Raw genomic sequence first — 15,260 nt, forward strand, 5'->3', positions numbered from 1 at the left:
TAAGGCTGACCAATTTTGGCTTTGGGAACATCATCAAAATCTCCCTTGTTAGTTGTCTCGGCAGTAGTTGTATTGACTGACATCAGGTTTGGGCAATGATGGATCTGTTCTCTGAACTTTGATCTTCTGCCTCTTTTCTTTCTCAGCATGCAATGGTGCAATTTTGCTGAGCTTTGATCTCCCACCTCTTCTCCTTCTCAGCATGCAATGGTGCAAGTTTGCTTGGCGTTGAGATTGGTTCGGTTTTGGTGGTCCTGACTTTTTTGACTGGTGAAGGGTGGTGTAGCTTCAGTATCACTTTTATGTATGATCAACTTCCTCTTAGGCTTGGGCTTGAAAGCCTTAAGACTGACCAATTTTGGCTTTGGGAACATCAGTAAAATCTTCCTTGTCAGTTGTCTCGGCAGTGGCTGTATTGACATCAGTTTTGGGCAATGATCGATCAGTTCTCTGAGCTTTGATCTTCTGCCTCTTTTCCTTCTTAGCATGCAATGGTGCAAGTTTGCTGAGCTTTGATATCCTGCCTCTTCTTCTTCTAAGCATGCAATGGTGCAAGTTTGTTTGGAGTTGAGATTGTTCGGTTTTGGTAGTCCTGGCTTTCTTGACTGGTGGAGGAGGTGTAGCTTCAGTATCACTTTGATGTACTAACCAATTTTGGCTTTGGGAACATCAGCAAAATGTTGATTTATTAAGATACATCGGTTTGCAATTCAAAAGCAGCGAGAAGTTTCTAAAACAAAAATTTTCAGACAACTTAACCTAAGAATACTGCTGAAAATAATCTTTTGGTGACCAAACAAAGTTGATTAACTGAATTAAAGTCTTAGAGATGCTACGTTCAAATTTCAAACTGTTCAATGATTTCGTTACTTAATTTGAACATTTCTTATTTCAAATATTATTATTTTGACATGCTCTACCTACCTGTGTGCCTAGTAAATGCATCGTCTAACGAGAAGGATTAATATTATTGTTGTGTCGTCGTTGCATTTCATCAGCACAAGTGTAGGGACATCTGTGCATATGAATAAATGCTCATGTAATGAATTTCCTTAACCACCCTCACCCAAATTCTCTAAATGACTCTCACTGGCCGAGTAGCACCATTAATCCTCATATAGGTTAAAAGTAATCTAGATAGAAGTTTGTGCATTATGGTTATGGACTCGCAATTCGCATATATGCACATGGAATATCCTGTGTTTTCTACCAAATTAATAATCCTAGGATATTTTAGCACATTAATGTATGATTTAGACAAAAGAGTTTCTCCAATCACGTATAGACAGATTAAGACACTTTAGAAACTTCAAGTAGTTACTAAGTTCATCCGATCAGCACACACGAGATGAAATAATTGAATTGCATGCTAATAGTGCACGAAGGTTCTTAATAAGCATGTTTCTATCAAGAAGTAACGAAGTGTGTTGCTAGGCACGAACTACAATTCAGCAGGCTAAACCCAAAATTGAATTAAGTCATCGATAATACAAAGGGTGAACCCACGAGAAAATTAGTTTGACCCTAAAATACACAAAAAGTTATGTTCTCATGACTAACTAATACTTGAATTATTAAAGATCACACAAATGCTGAAAATTATCTATGTGAACGGGCTAGTTAAATTCAAATGATGAATCATGGAGGTTAATTACAAGTAAATGTCCATCTTACGATACAGAAATGAGCTAATTTGAAGTTGTCATGAAAATCGAGTGAAATTTCAATTTCTTGAAAGCCTCAAATGTAGAAATCATGATATGAGGCTAACCGTAAAAACGATTTCAAATTATTTTTACGGTTTCAAATCTGAAAATATATGCACCAAGACACAACCCATAATTTTCAGATTTGAAACAGAAAATGAGAAGACATAAAAATTAAGACATTTTTCATAAAATTCTGCAGATTTTTCTGGTCCTAGCCCTTGTCTCACTGCTTAGCGAAACATACCAAATTTATAGACTTTTTCTTGCTAACAATTTTCTCAGGTTTCGTTCCTTTTACACTTATTATATATTATCTTGACAATATTTTTTTAGAAGAATCAAAATATTTCTCTAGTCCCATTCATCTAAGGCAGACCCTATTTGGTTTCAAGACCAGATAGTTGAGAAACCAAACATGATTATTGTCCCATCCGCAAGTTGGAACACCAACAATTACATAGAAACAGGATATGAAATTCACATAGCTTGCCTTCACATAATCGAGCTTCTAAAATAGCAACTGACCAAAAATTCTATGGGATTCAAATTCTAAAAGTTACAATTCTCATTCTTAAGCGTCAATTCCCAGTTCTTTGGCAATAAGCACTAATTGAAATTATAATTTTTTTCAATTTCCATAAACTCGATCGCAGAAATCGGAAAATTTTGGTCAACCCAGTAAAGAGCAGTGCTACAGCCCTTCACAACTTTTATTTGTAATATTTTAAAGAATGCAAGATTCGTCCCACCTAAAACTCAGTCCATAAAACTCAGTCTCAAAAAAAAAAAAAGAAACCACGAAAAAAATATGAGGGAAAGGCAGATAAATGATATTTTACTCGAATACGGGCAGTGGCATCTTGACGAGACTCGAGAAGCATAGCAATGTCATGTCTCATCTGCCTTATTACCACATCCCTCTTGTTTCTTAGCAGCTTTATCCTTGCCACCGCCATTTTCGCCGTTGTTTTGCTACAGTTTTTGGCTTCGCATGAATAATTAATTGAAATAAACAAAAACTTCCGAAGGAAAAAAGAGAAAAATTTAGTACCAGTTGGATGATTTGAAAGCAGGGCGTATCAACAAGAGAGCCAATCTCTTTGCCTGCCTCCAGCCGCCGCCGCAGCCGATTCCCACCGCCATTATGTCGCCGAAGAGAGGAAAAGAAGCCTGTGCAGTGCGAAAAAGAAGTGGGTTTTATTTTGGGGAAAGGTTATTTTGGGGAAGGTAATTTCAACGGTCAAATATAAGGTGGTAACGCGGCATGGGCCAGGAAATTTGCTTCTTGGGAAAAGAGCCGTTGTACTCTTTTACCTTGTAATAATTGGGCGTGAGATAATTATTGTCGTGAATATAATACATATAAAAAAAGGTTATTTATAGGTAGGAATTGGATGAGAGACGTGAAAATAAATTGGTGAGATGTGTTAAAAGTACTAATAAATACATAAAACAAAATTTTCGTTTATATAGAATGTTGGCTAAAATTCGAAAAAAAAATTGTATGATTAGCTCATATTAAAATGATTACTCCAATGATCTCAAGTTTTATAATATAATATAAAATATTAAAAATTTATTCATAAAATATTTAAAATTGGTAATGAGAAGTGAAGAAAATTTTGTGAAGTGTGTTAAAAGTATTAATAATTATATAAAATAAAATCCTTATTTATATAAAATATTTGGAAATATTTTTTGTTTTACGACTAAAAACTTATTACAAATCAGAAAATTTTAATTTTATTTTAAAAAGAATAATTATGTAAAACAAAATCTACTAGAAATGTGCCAATACTTGTACATGGAGGTTTTTGGTAAAAGGGTCAAGGGTGTGGTGTATGTTAATTTTTTTCTTTGGAAAATAAGATCACGTAAATTGAATAATAATTAAAATTGAGATATTTGACTCGACAGTCACAATTAGGGTTGCACATGAGAGTCGAGCTCGAGTATCATACCAGTCGAGCTCGACTCAATTTAAATTTTATAGGTTCGAACTCGATCGAGTTTTAAATTTTAAACTCGGACTCGACTCATAAAAATATTGAGTTTCTCGAGCTCGTACTCGAAAATTGATGGCATCATTTGTAGGTGTGGAGCTAGAGATTTTAAATCTAGTCGGCAGAATTTGTTTCGAATTATGCATATAATATAAACATAAAAAAAATTGTGACATGTTTATATTGATATGAAGTTTTTCTTTAGCAAAAATTTCTTAAATAATATTAGAAATTTAAAAAAATATATTGAAAAATATGATATCTAGATATGATATTCCATTTATCGTGAACGTCGTTCTTGTAGTGACTTATTATAAAATATTACCTCAATTTACTCACGTTTATAAATTACGAGAGGTATATAATATATCTAATTTGATTATATCAATCAATTTAAAATAAGAATACATTTTAAATATATGTAACCATAAAAACAAATATCGTAAAATTTTGAGTCAAAATTTTATAATATATATAGTTTAATTTGAAATATTTTACAGTAACAGGCTTATTTTGAGGGAAAAAAAGCATATATTTATTCAACATAGAGTTGATTTTATTTACTCACAATGTCATTATACATTTTCCAATACTTTTTTTTATTGAGCAATATACATAACTTTTTTCATTATTAATAAGGAATTAGAATGTGTACTTTTTTTTTTGAAAAAAACATGTAATTTTATTGATTTAAATCATCCATTACAAGCTTAACCAACCAAGAAGGAAAATCATCATTCAACCAAACAAATGGTGAAAGGGAATCAAAAGCAAAACGGGCAATGCTATGGGCTACAATATTTGTCGTACGACGAACATGAATAAGCTTAGATATCCCAGATTCACTCATACGCTCTCTAATATCTGCTGCGCAGAGGCCCGTATAACCAATATCATCTCGAGTGGTAGTGACTGCTTGCACTGTCAATAAAGAATCGGTTGCAACTTGAACATCAGTAAAGCTTTTGTCATGCAGGAGAATAATACCTTCTCGAATAGCCAGAAGTTCTCCATGAACCACTGAAATGGGTTGGTTAATCTGCCTCCCAAAAACCAATAACAGTCGGCCTTGTTTGTCTCGGAGTGCGCCACCAATGCTAAAATGATGTCTATCCTCATCCACGGCCGCATCTACATTGAGTTTTAATGTGCTTAATCTTGGCGGATTCCATATCCTCTCTGGTATACTCTTTTTTGACGCATCTTCAATTTTCTATTTGGTCCGGCCTTCTTTGAAATCAGATAAGATTGCATAACTCCAGGAAACATTATCGGCTAACGGTTTCTTCTTATCACCATGAAGGTATTTCTGCTTTTCTTTCCATACCGCTCATGTGTGAATTGCAACCTCCTCAAATTCCGTCTTTGAAAATTGGTCTTTCAACCACAGACAAAGCTCCAATGTGTCAGTATGGGAGTTTCCTCTTAACACTTTGGCAAAAGGTGTGTTCTTCCACAGATGTTTAATCGCAGCACAAAAGAACAAGACATGTCCAGACGAGTCTATAGAGAAATTGCATAGATTGCAGGATTCATTGACATTAAGATGATATAACTTTGAAATCTTCGACTCTTGCCCATAAAGTACGTCTACCCCTGGCCATTTGTGGAAAATTTATGTCATCATTGAGAATGCAAATTCAGTCGCAAGAACCGCAATGCGAACAACAAATATGAATGCCCGATTTCTTGCTCCTCAACAACCATAGTTATATGTCACCTAAGAGGCTTTAAGGGCCAACGTACAGCTGGATCGGTGGTCTGTCCTAATATAAAACAATGAAGTATCGTTGATAGGTCAATACATAACAATATTTCATTATCTTCTCACTCAAAGATGTTGGGAAAAAATGTAGCAGCTTGAACAAATTGACATCATACATCAATACAAGAAGGGCACAAGCAACATACAAAAACATTGAGGCAAAAAAAGAGTAAACCAAACATTGGGCATGTGACACACATTGGTGTTGTCCATATAGTTAATATGTCTGTACAGTGGTAGTTTGTATTCGGTTTAAGCGTTTACTCATTTGACATGATTTAAGTTTCTGTACACACTAAAGTTTATTTGAATTACTCTGAAATAAAGTGATGACTTTCATTACGGTTTAGCATTTGGTTGAAAGTCTGTTATTGGACTCTTCGAGTCATTAGGAGGACCAGTTGGAAATACAGGTTTTATTATTGGATCACATTTATGTATTTCCATGCTACACATCCATACTTGATCTATGTTATTGATTATGTTAATATTGTGATCATTGATGGATCTAGTGATTTTAAATGTAGCGATGACTGCTTTGGTTCTATATTGGCATAATTGATAGACCAGATTGTTAAGGAATATTTTGGTTTAGATAACAAGAGCTCAATCCAGTTTTTTTGCATGTACAATATCCAGATAAATTATGTGGCCCAAATGGGAGATTGTTGGAATTATTTTGTGGGCTCACATAATTTAATTAATTGTATATGGACACGTTATCTAATAAAGGACCCAATAAAGTGATCTAATTAATTATGAGTTTCCAAAATATTAAATAAATTGATATGGTCCACCTTATGTGTAGAAACCCAGCCCAATTAGGTCTTCTATGATAAGTCGAAGACTCTAAGGTTATATAAGGTTATGGTCCCCAAGGCACAGAGAAGACAACACAGAATACATACGGCGTCTGTATTCTATATCTCTCTCCTTCTCCCATCAAAGACAAGAATAAGTGGGTCGATTATCTGTTGTCTTGGAAGATCCATAACTCTGACGCTAGATCAATCAATGGATTCTGGTACGTGTTTTCTGTTATTTATATTTTTCTGATAATTCGACATGAATTCCTGACGAGTTGTGATATATAGATTTAATCACATGATTTAGAGATTTAATATTATTAAATCTCCAACAAACCAAACATAAGTCAACTCTAGGGAAAAACTGAACCATCAACTCCCCATTTTTCATCTTGAATTGGTCAAACTATGCGGAAGAGGTCATTACGAAAAATTTTTAAAGTCTTGAGAACACAATAAGATGATCGTGTGAAGGGGGTGTGGGGAGAGTGAGAGTTGTACTGATAATAAATAAAATAAGATGAGGCTATGAGAAGGACGAGTGACAAAATAATTTTTAAACAAAATAATTTTACACTAACAATAAATAAAATAAAATTAGGTTTGTGACAAATAAGATTAGGTTGTAGTAATAATAAATAAAATCTAATATTATGTTGTGGAATTTCATTTCGAGTTTTTGTCCACTACATATTAAAAGTTTTGTTTTGATACCGTAAATTTTATTTTTTTGGCTTTTAGTCTATTTTATTGGAGTTCAAACATGATGTTAAAAATGTTGACATAACATCGAAAACTGTCGTGTCTGTTTCATGTCTGCAACTGGAACAACATTTGAAAATCCAAAGTTAGTGCACCAAGGTTAAAGTTTTATAACTTATAGATTAAACTCAAAATAAGATAAGTTAGTTGACCAAAAAATTTACTTTTCATTTTTTAAAATTTTAATAGTGTATTATAAATATTAAATTATTTTCGTTTAGCTTTGAAAAATAAAAAATTATTATTGCTATATGATATTATAGAAGGAAAATACTGTGATTTTACGTCAAGTATTTGATAAAAATAAAGTTGTTTTTTCTACCATGATTTAATTTATTGACATTGATATTTAACATCATGTTATGATCAATTGCTTACTACTAGAAAAAATATTATAGTTGTTAGCAGATTTACAACATTCTTTTATTATATTGTGGCAGTACAAAGCTCATACTAAGCGATGAGTAGACATAAGAGACTGTAATACGTGGGTGCCATTGGGTCGAGATTTTAAGCCCTAGGCAGTGCAGACCACACCGCGTACGAGCGGACATAATAATTGATGGGTGCGACCATGGACACTCCAACACCCTCCCTATAAATTTCTTTTGGGGTGACTCGAACTTATGACCTCGTTCTAATACCAATTTTTAAGATCAAACATTTACCACATGTTAAAAGTTATATCTGTTAGCGGATACACAACTTTATTTCCTTACATCGTGGCAACGCAAAGCCCATACCCAGGACGAGTGGACATGAGAGGCTACACTACGTGAGTGTCGGTGTGCCGAGATGTTAAGCCTTAGGCGATGCAAACCACGCCTGCATACGAGCTCACAAAATCATTGATGAGCGCGACATTAACTCTTCGACATCCCTAGAGAAATTGATTCTGGGACGACTCGAAGCTAGGACCTTGTTCTAACCAAATGTCCGATTGATATGGGACGACTCGAAGCTACGACCTTGTTCTAATCAATTGTCCGGATCAAATAGTTACCAATATGCCAAAAGATATAATTGTTAGTATATACACAAGTTTATCTCATTGTATCCTGACAACGCAAATTCTCATACTAAGTGACGAGTGGACATTAGCGGTTGCGAAAAAAAATTGAGATATAATACATATTATGTATGCTTCTTATATAAGTGTAATTTTTGAATGGTTGAGAAAATTGAGATATAATACTTAGTAATATGATGTTGGGATTAAGTTGCCCTTCTCCTGAGATTTCTTCAATTTATAACGAATAATTTATGCCAAAATGAAAGAATGAAACTAAAGCCATAAACAGTATAACAAATTTGGAGGTAAAATGACTGATAACTCCAGCAATTTTGCTTAATAAAATATAGCAAACATAGTAATTACCATCCATTATAGTTCTCAACCAAAATTGGAAGAAAAGTTGGTGCTCGGCCATTATAGATAGTATAAATATAGTTTTTGGACATTGACACATTTCTCAAATTTTTTCAAATGATCTTCTTATTATATTTATTTTTCAAATAATTTTCCAAAAACCATGTACATGTTAAATAACTATTCATTATATTTTTACACTTGATCACTCATATTTCTAAATTAATAAATAAATTATCAATATCTTAAATTTCGAGATTGTTAAAAATTCTCATTGAAAAAACGAGCAAAATTCTCGATGTTTTTAAATATTGATTAAACATATTTAAAATATGTATAAATAGAAATTAGTGTGCTTAAGATTTCAAAATGAGGAGTTAATAAATAATTTTTTTGGGAGAAGTTTTTATTGATATCGAGCGTTGGATTTTTTGTTAGTCAGTATTATTATTAATTTTTTTCTAATTCCATTGCACTTACGTATAAATATAACCTAATTCCATTTCACATTCGAACCGGGTTTCATTTCTTTGCGAAGAAAGTTGAATTAACCGCTTGAAGCCCTTGGAGCACTCGCGATTTAGGGTTTTACCCGCTCCCACCATGGCAAGATCTCCGTCTCTTATGTTGTTTTGCATGAAATTCAGCTAAATATCGATTGTTTTGTGCTGTTCAATAAGTATTTAACAGATTGTTTTTCATTCTGTAGGCTGATTCTCCTCGTGCACGGTAATTTTTTTTTAATTGCTTCCTTGACATCGCTTTTTGATTGTTTTGATTTACTTTAGGATTTTCTGACCAGATTCTTTCAGTTGAAGGGGGCTTTATATTTATGTTTTCCGATTGTGTGAAAAATAGTAGTTAAATTGGCATTGTGATGTTTGTCGTCTGCTGTTTTCGTCTGTGGGGCAATGTGTTTTGCAGACAAAACTCCTATTTATGGAAAAATAACATGTGAAATTCGGGAATTTTCTTATTTTTGGGGTGGGTGCCATATCCGCCACCGAATGAGCTAGCCTTATGGTTCCTAGAAGGCCTGGTATTATGTGCAGTGGGTGTTTCTCAGGGTGAGAATATTTAGATTTTAGTGGCTGAAAATTTTAATGTGATCTGTCTTATATCAGCGGAATGAAATAAATTCAGGCTTTTATGTATGGAGAGAAGAAAATTTGGGAGTTCACCTGGATACTGCATCGGTTTGTGTATTAGCATATTAAATTGGATTTTCCCGTTGTTTAGAAAAAACGGGGACGTGATCCACTTATTTTTGTTATGGAAAAGAGACAGACCGGTTACTTTTGTGATATAATTGATGTATGTTTTATTTTTCTTGCCCTCCTACTTCAGAAGTGCGAAAATTGAGTAGATGAACCATGGCTGGTTTCAATTCTTATTTATGTAAAGTAATGCACCAACCATTTGCATCTCACAGTTCTTTGGAAGAAACTATCATATAGGAAAGCGGACTTACATATTACAGTCTGCTGTTGGTAAAACGTGGCAATACTCTGAGCTGTTACTAAGCATTTTTTATTTTTTGAATCTAGTTTTCACTGTCATATCCAGTTTAGCTTCTGTGCAACTATAGTTTTTTCAACAGCCAATGTGATTGCTAATAAGCCTTGTATAAGTGTCACTATTTAGATTCGATCTGGTAGCCATGGATGGTCTTGCTTTTCATTGAAAGATACTTCTTGATGTGGTTCATTATGGTACAAAAAGATGGAGTTTAACCGTCTTCAGTCGTATTTACTGCTACTTATGTTCGTACTAAGTGTTTGACCTTCTGTTCTACCTCATAATTGCTTTAGCTATGCCCACTCTCCTCCATGGGAAGAAAAAAATATGAAATCGAGGTCAAGATCAAGGTCTAATTCTCGATCTCAATCTAGATCTAGATCATGGTCGAGGCCAAGGCCCAAGTCTAGGTCCAGGTCTGGGTCTAGAGATCGTGGCAGGCAAGTTGCAATATGTGTTGTGTTCAGTTTTGCAGTTTTCTCATGTTGTAGATTGTCATTTGATGTATCGATCATTGTTGACATTGTTCTCGATCTGACCTGCAGGTCTGAAGCTGTTAACAAAGGAGACACACTCTATGTTACGGGACTTTCTACGAGAGTCACTGAGCGAGACCTTGAGGATCATTTCTCAAAAGAAGGAAAGGTGAATTGCTACTTCTATTTTAATTTTTCAATTTTATGAAAAATTGAAACTAACAATTGAGTATGGCATGTTTTGAGTTTGTGTGGAACTTTATCATTAGAATGTCTTAATGATGCAATTGAGTGAAGCACTTGAGGAGTTGAGGTTTGTTTTTTTGCTCGAAAAGTTGTTAAGAGCCCATGTAGCTGAGTTTATTTTAAGCATCATATAAGCATTTGGAACTTAGATTTTATAGTAACTTATAATAATCTTAAATTTATTTCTAAAATTAAGCTCTTAAATATTTGGGTAAATGATTTGGAGAGAAAAAATTGAAGAGAGAAGAGGAACAAATCAAGTGAATTGGAGGAAGGAAAAAAAGTGAGACTGAAAGGATTGCAGGATAGTTTGGAATATGTAAGGTAAATATTAAGGTTATTTTAAATAAAACTTTCATGATTTTAAAAGAAATAATCTGGCATGATCTTACGTCTTTTAAACATCATATTTTCAAAATAATTTAACAAATATTTGCGAACACCTTATAAGATATTTTAATCACTTAGAGTTGAGCTGTTCAAGCTTTAAGTTTGTGTTTGGATACAGAAGCTTTTGGAGTGATAACACTTTTCTAACTTTTGTCAAAAAAGCTTTTTTGCTGAAAAGGACAGTTGGATAGGCAATTTTTTTTTAAAAAAAGCACTTAAACAAGCAAGAGGCCTCCAAATAGAAAACAGCTTCTGCTTTATGTAAAAACACGTAAAAATATTTTGCTTAATGAAAGATTCTTTTAGGCTAAGTGCTTCTGTAAAAAACTGGTCATGAGTAGTTTATTGTTTCGATCAAGTGTATTTGACGAGAGTCATAATAAATGACCTGTATCAATATCCAAATACTTTCTTAGGACGTCTTCAATTGCAGAAACTCCACAATACAAAACCATGATCCCAAAAGATAGATCTTGGTTTAAGTTGGAAAATCAACCGAATGATTATACAACAACCACAAACTGAATTTCACTAAGGTTTTTGATTTCTTGGGTACCATTCATTTGAAGATTTGAGGATAATGAGTCCAAATTCAACACCACAAGATGACCGATAAGAATGAATCTTGATAAGTTCAATAAGAATTCAAGAGAAACTTGCAATTTTCTTGATAAAAATGAATGATATATTCTGAACATGTTTACATAGTGTCACATAACAAAGAAACTTAATTTTAGATTTGAATTAAGTTAATCTCCTTCGGACGTACAAGCATAATTTTCTATTTTAGCCCTTGAAGTGTCTGCATTGAAATGATTGCCAATCATAGTGTCATATCATTGTTTTCTTGATTTAGCTTAGATTTCTTTTATCATGTTAATATTTGTTGTTTTCCCTTATTTTATTATAGGTGAAATCAGTATTTTTGGTTGTGGAACCGCGTTCCCGTGTTTCCCGTGGTTTTGCTTTTATCACAATGGATTCTGTTGATGATGCCACCCGCTGTATCAAATACCTAGATCAATCAGTTCTTGAAGGCCGGTACATAACTGTGGAGAGGGTAAGCTGTCTGTCTGTTAAGAAACGGTTGCCTGGACTATTTAATTCTATGATAGTCTGTTTGACTTGAAGGTTTTCTGGTTATATTCAGAAGACATTGCGCTAGCTATGTTGGCAGAAATCAAAGATGATGAGTCATTGGAACAAGCTAAAACAGCTTTTCACTTGCATCTGATCAACTAAATATCAACTATATTGTCCAACAACTTTACAACCTCAGCAAATACTCTCAAATAAACAACGGTCTTTATCAACATTGTAATCGAGCATTTATGGTATTTCATACCTGGCATTTTTTTCTTTTTATTGGATTCTGATTTAGGCAAATGAGAGAAATGATCAGTTTCTTAGTATATCTTTCTGCAATGTTTCTTTTCCTAGATTTGAACAAGTCAGGAAAACTTAGATATGATTTTTCTTTTTTATCTACGTTCATGTTTTTGAGGTTTATTTCTCTGCCCTTTCCCATTCTGTGAGATATGCGATGTTTGTATTTCAACTTATTTAGTTATAGATACTGCTTCGCTAGATTACATGAAGTGAGGCCATTTATTTCCATGCAGTCCCGGAGGAAACGTGGAAGGACTCCCACCCCTGGTCATTACCTTGGACTCAAAAGCACTCGGGGTGATGGTGGTGAGTTATTTAGTGTAACTTTGTCTTTGGATACGGTGAAAACTTTCTCATAATTTTCGTTAAGGTTATCGAGGTGACCGTGGTACATATCGTGGAGGTTCGAGCCGTGATGATTATGGATACCAAAGGTCGTCTAGGCGTTCTCCTTATAGAGGTGGACGTGATTACTCTCCGAGACGTTCTCCATATGGAGGTGGGCGTGATTACTCTCCTCGGCGTTCACCTGCTGGCAGAAGATCAAAGAGGGACAGGTCGTATTCTCCATGACATAGCTTTAAATCGTCTACATGCTTGGCTTCAGGTGAAAGGACAAACACATTAATCATGTTTGTATTTTAGATCTGTCTTTTTTTTAAAGAATTCTTCTTGGTAATGCTTTGTTTGAATTAAGGTAGATTATCTCCTATTATGTTTTGGCACGTTTGTCTGTTACAGACTTTTTGTTATCAAGCTCAACGTACCATATCTTAGCTGCCTTGATCTTCTCATCTTATGAATGCCATTGCGTTTGAATTTTTTATTTGTGTTTTCTTTCTGGATCTTTTCGATAATGCGGCTCGAGAGCTGAATCCGCGGAGTTTCCTTGGGCCACTTCTTGATCAATTTAAGTTTAAATGTTTTGCTACAGTTGGTGTTGTATCATTGCAGCTACGTAGCCTACGTTGGGTTCAAGTTTTGCCTCATTTATACAACAAATCTGGAGAAATATTCTGCTGTGTGTTATATATACCATTAGATATATTTATGAATCTGATATAAATTTTGTGTAAAACCTGTATATAAATAAATGCGATATTTCTTCTACATAATATGACAATCCTGTGTCCCATCTCACAATGCGATACATGGCAAGATTCGTTCAGTGTAGTAGGCAAAGTATTTTCAACAGCAGCAAGAATTTCCAAAAGCATTGAAGTTTTTTTAAATACTATAAACAAAAGCACCAAAGTTCATTCTCTCGAAGTTTGTTACTGAACTTTTAAAATACATTTTTCGAATATTTGTTATTCAATTATTTGTAAAGATTTACTAAAAGGTTGTAAAGTAAGTGATATACATGTCCAATGAGTTGTTTGAACGAGTGTATCGTGTCTTGGTGAATGGCATATGGATGTAACCTTGTCTAGGATTCAAATATAAATGGTTGGTTTTGGATGGATTAAACATGTTTTGGCCTAACCGACTCAAACTTCGCTTAGGCCCAAGTGATTTGAGTCCGAGTTAGAATACAACAGCTTTATACCAAGTTTTGTGTGTAACAATCAAGCCACGCGTACCTAGTCATGGGCTCTTTGATTCAAACCATATTAGAGTAAATAAATTCAAGGGAGTTTAAATAGTTTAAATTGGTTATGTGTTGATAATTTGTTATTGTGGATGTTATAGTGAAGTCTAATCCATGCCGCAGATCTACATCAACTGTGCTTTGATTTGGTAAATAACTTCTGGCGTTTGATACGTGAAATTTATGTGCTTAGTGGTTCATCATGACATTTCATAAACATTGGATGTAAAAATAAAATATGTTTTACACATGCATATTTTTTGTCTATGTGTAGCACCAATGCATGACACTAAATTTCATATTGTACCTCTATTATATTGATTTACCCATTTTGATATGTTTGTGGATACGATGTGATTGTTGAATCATACGGAGTTGCGATTAGTTTGAAAGATGTTGTCGGCCGATAAGGCATATTATGTATGTAAACTCTAACGAGCTGATTGGCACATATTAGACTAGCGAAGGAGTGGTTGTTATGATGGTGTGACCAAGCTTTGTCTATTGAGCTTTGTCTATTGAGCTTGAGATGATGTTGTCGTACATTTAACGATTGTGCAACTATTCTTATTTCGATTATCTGTGTGGACACACATTGTATTTATATATCACTTATTACAATACACGTTTTTATTTTAATGATATCATATTGGAGTAGTACTAAATTCCTCGGGATCGTTACCTTATTTTTGTATAGATGATAACTAGGTCAAAATCTGATGACACGTGACATCGAAAAATGAAATCATGACATAGAAAATTATTGACGTATTTGATGATACATCAACACTTCGATAAAAAATGATTAAAAGAAATACGGACCAATTTATTGGGCTAAAACAACAAATTGAAAGTTTTCAGGACTAAGAATGGAAAATGAATGTGAAGTACGAGAAATTTAAATGTGGTCGGGCATTTTTTTTGGGTGCTTTATACCGTTCAGGTATTAAAAAAAACCGACACCAATCCGAACATATAACAAAGTTTAATATAGCTTAGTTCACATGAGATGTGTAGGTTGGATGATTTGTTAATACAATTACTCATAAATACTCTAATTAAAGAGTGATGGAAAAACTGTATTTTTACACTTCAATAACTGATTGAATCTTGTATATTTTGGAAAATATATAAAGATAACTAGAAAATTAAGAGATATTTGCATGCTTGTTTTGCATTTTTTATGACTAGTGGCAGGAAATTGAAGTCTAAATAATTATTAGTTGTCAGCTAGGT

The 15,260-nt window shown here is 33.8% G+C and overlaps 2 protein-coding genes across 3 annotated transcripts in view; one reads left to right on the forward strand and one right to left on the reverse strand.

Moving 5' to 3' along the window:
* LOC140976335 (uncharacterized) overlaps positions 1-2,945 on the reverse strand; it is a 32,191-nt gene extending 29,246 nt beyond the window's left edge. The window contains exons 1-2 of the mRNA XM_073440424.1: positions 2,761-2,945; positions 2,549-2,681 (exon numbers count right to left, since the gene is read on the reverse strand). Of these exons, the coding sequence (XP_073296525.1) occupies positions 2,549-2,681; positions 2,761-2,852 (225 nt within the window). The 5' untranslated portion in view covers positions 2,853-2,945. The remainder of the gene's footprint in view (positions 1-2,548; positions 2,682-2,760) is intronic.
* A 5,959-nt stretch (positions 2,946-8,904) lies between these two features.
* Positions 8,905-13,259, forward strand: LOC140976334 (uncharacterized RNA-binding protein C25G10.01-like). Of its 2 annotated transcripts, XM_073440422.1 has the most exons (7): positions 8,905-9,020; positions 9,124-9,143; positions 10,226-10,372; positions 10,478-10,577; positions 11,955-12,104; positions 12,667-12,739; positions 12,804-13,259. In XM_073440422.1, the coding sequence occupies exons 1-7, from the start codon at positions 9,018-9,020 to the stop codon at positions 13,004-13,006; spliced, it is 696 nt and encodes a 231-aa protein (XP_073296523.1). In that variant the 5' UTR covers positions 8,905-9,017; the 3' UTR covers positions 13,007-13,259. The 2 variants fall into 2 exon arrangements, with proteins under 2 accessions (XP_073296523.1, XP_073296524.1); XM_073440423.1 differs by lacking the exon at positions 9,124-9,143 and having other exon boundaries at positions 9,003-9,040.
* Positions 13,260-15,260: the final 2,001 nt, after the last annotated feature.

This window comes from Primulina huaijiensis, chromosome 5 (assembly GCF_012295235.1).
Source record: "Primulina huaijiensis isolate GDHJ02 chromosome 5, ASM1229523v2, whole genome shotgun sequence".
Classification (NCBI taxonomy): domain Eukaryota; kingdom Viridiplantae; phylum Streptophyta; class Magnoliopsida; order Lamiales; family Gesneriaceae; genus Primulina; species Primulina huaijiensis.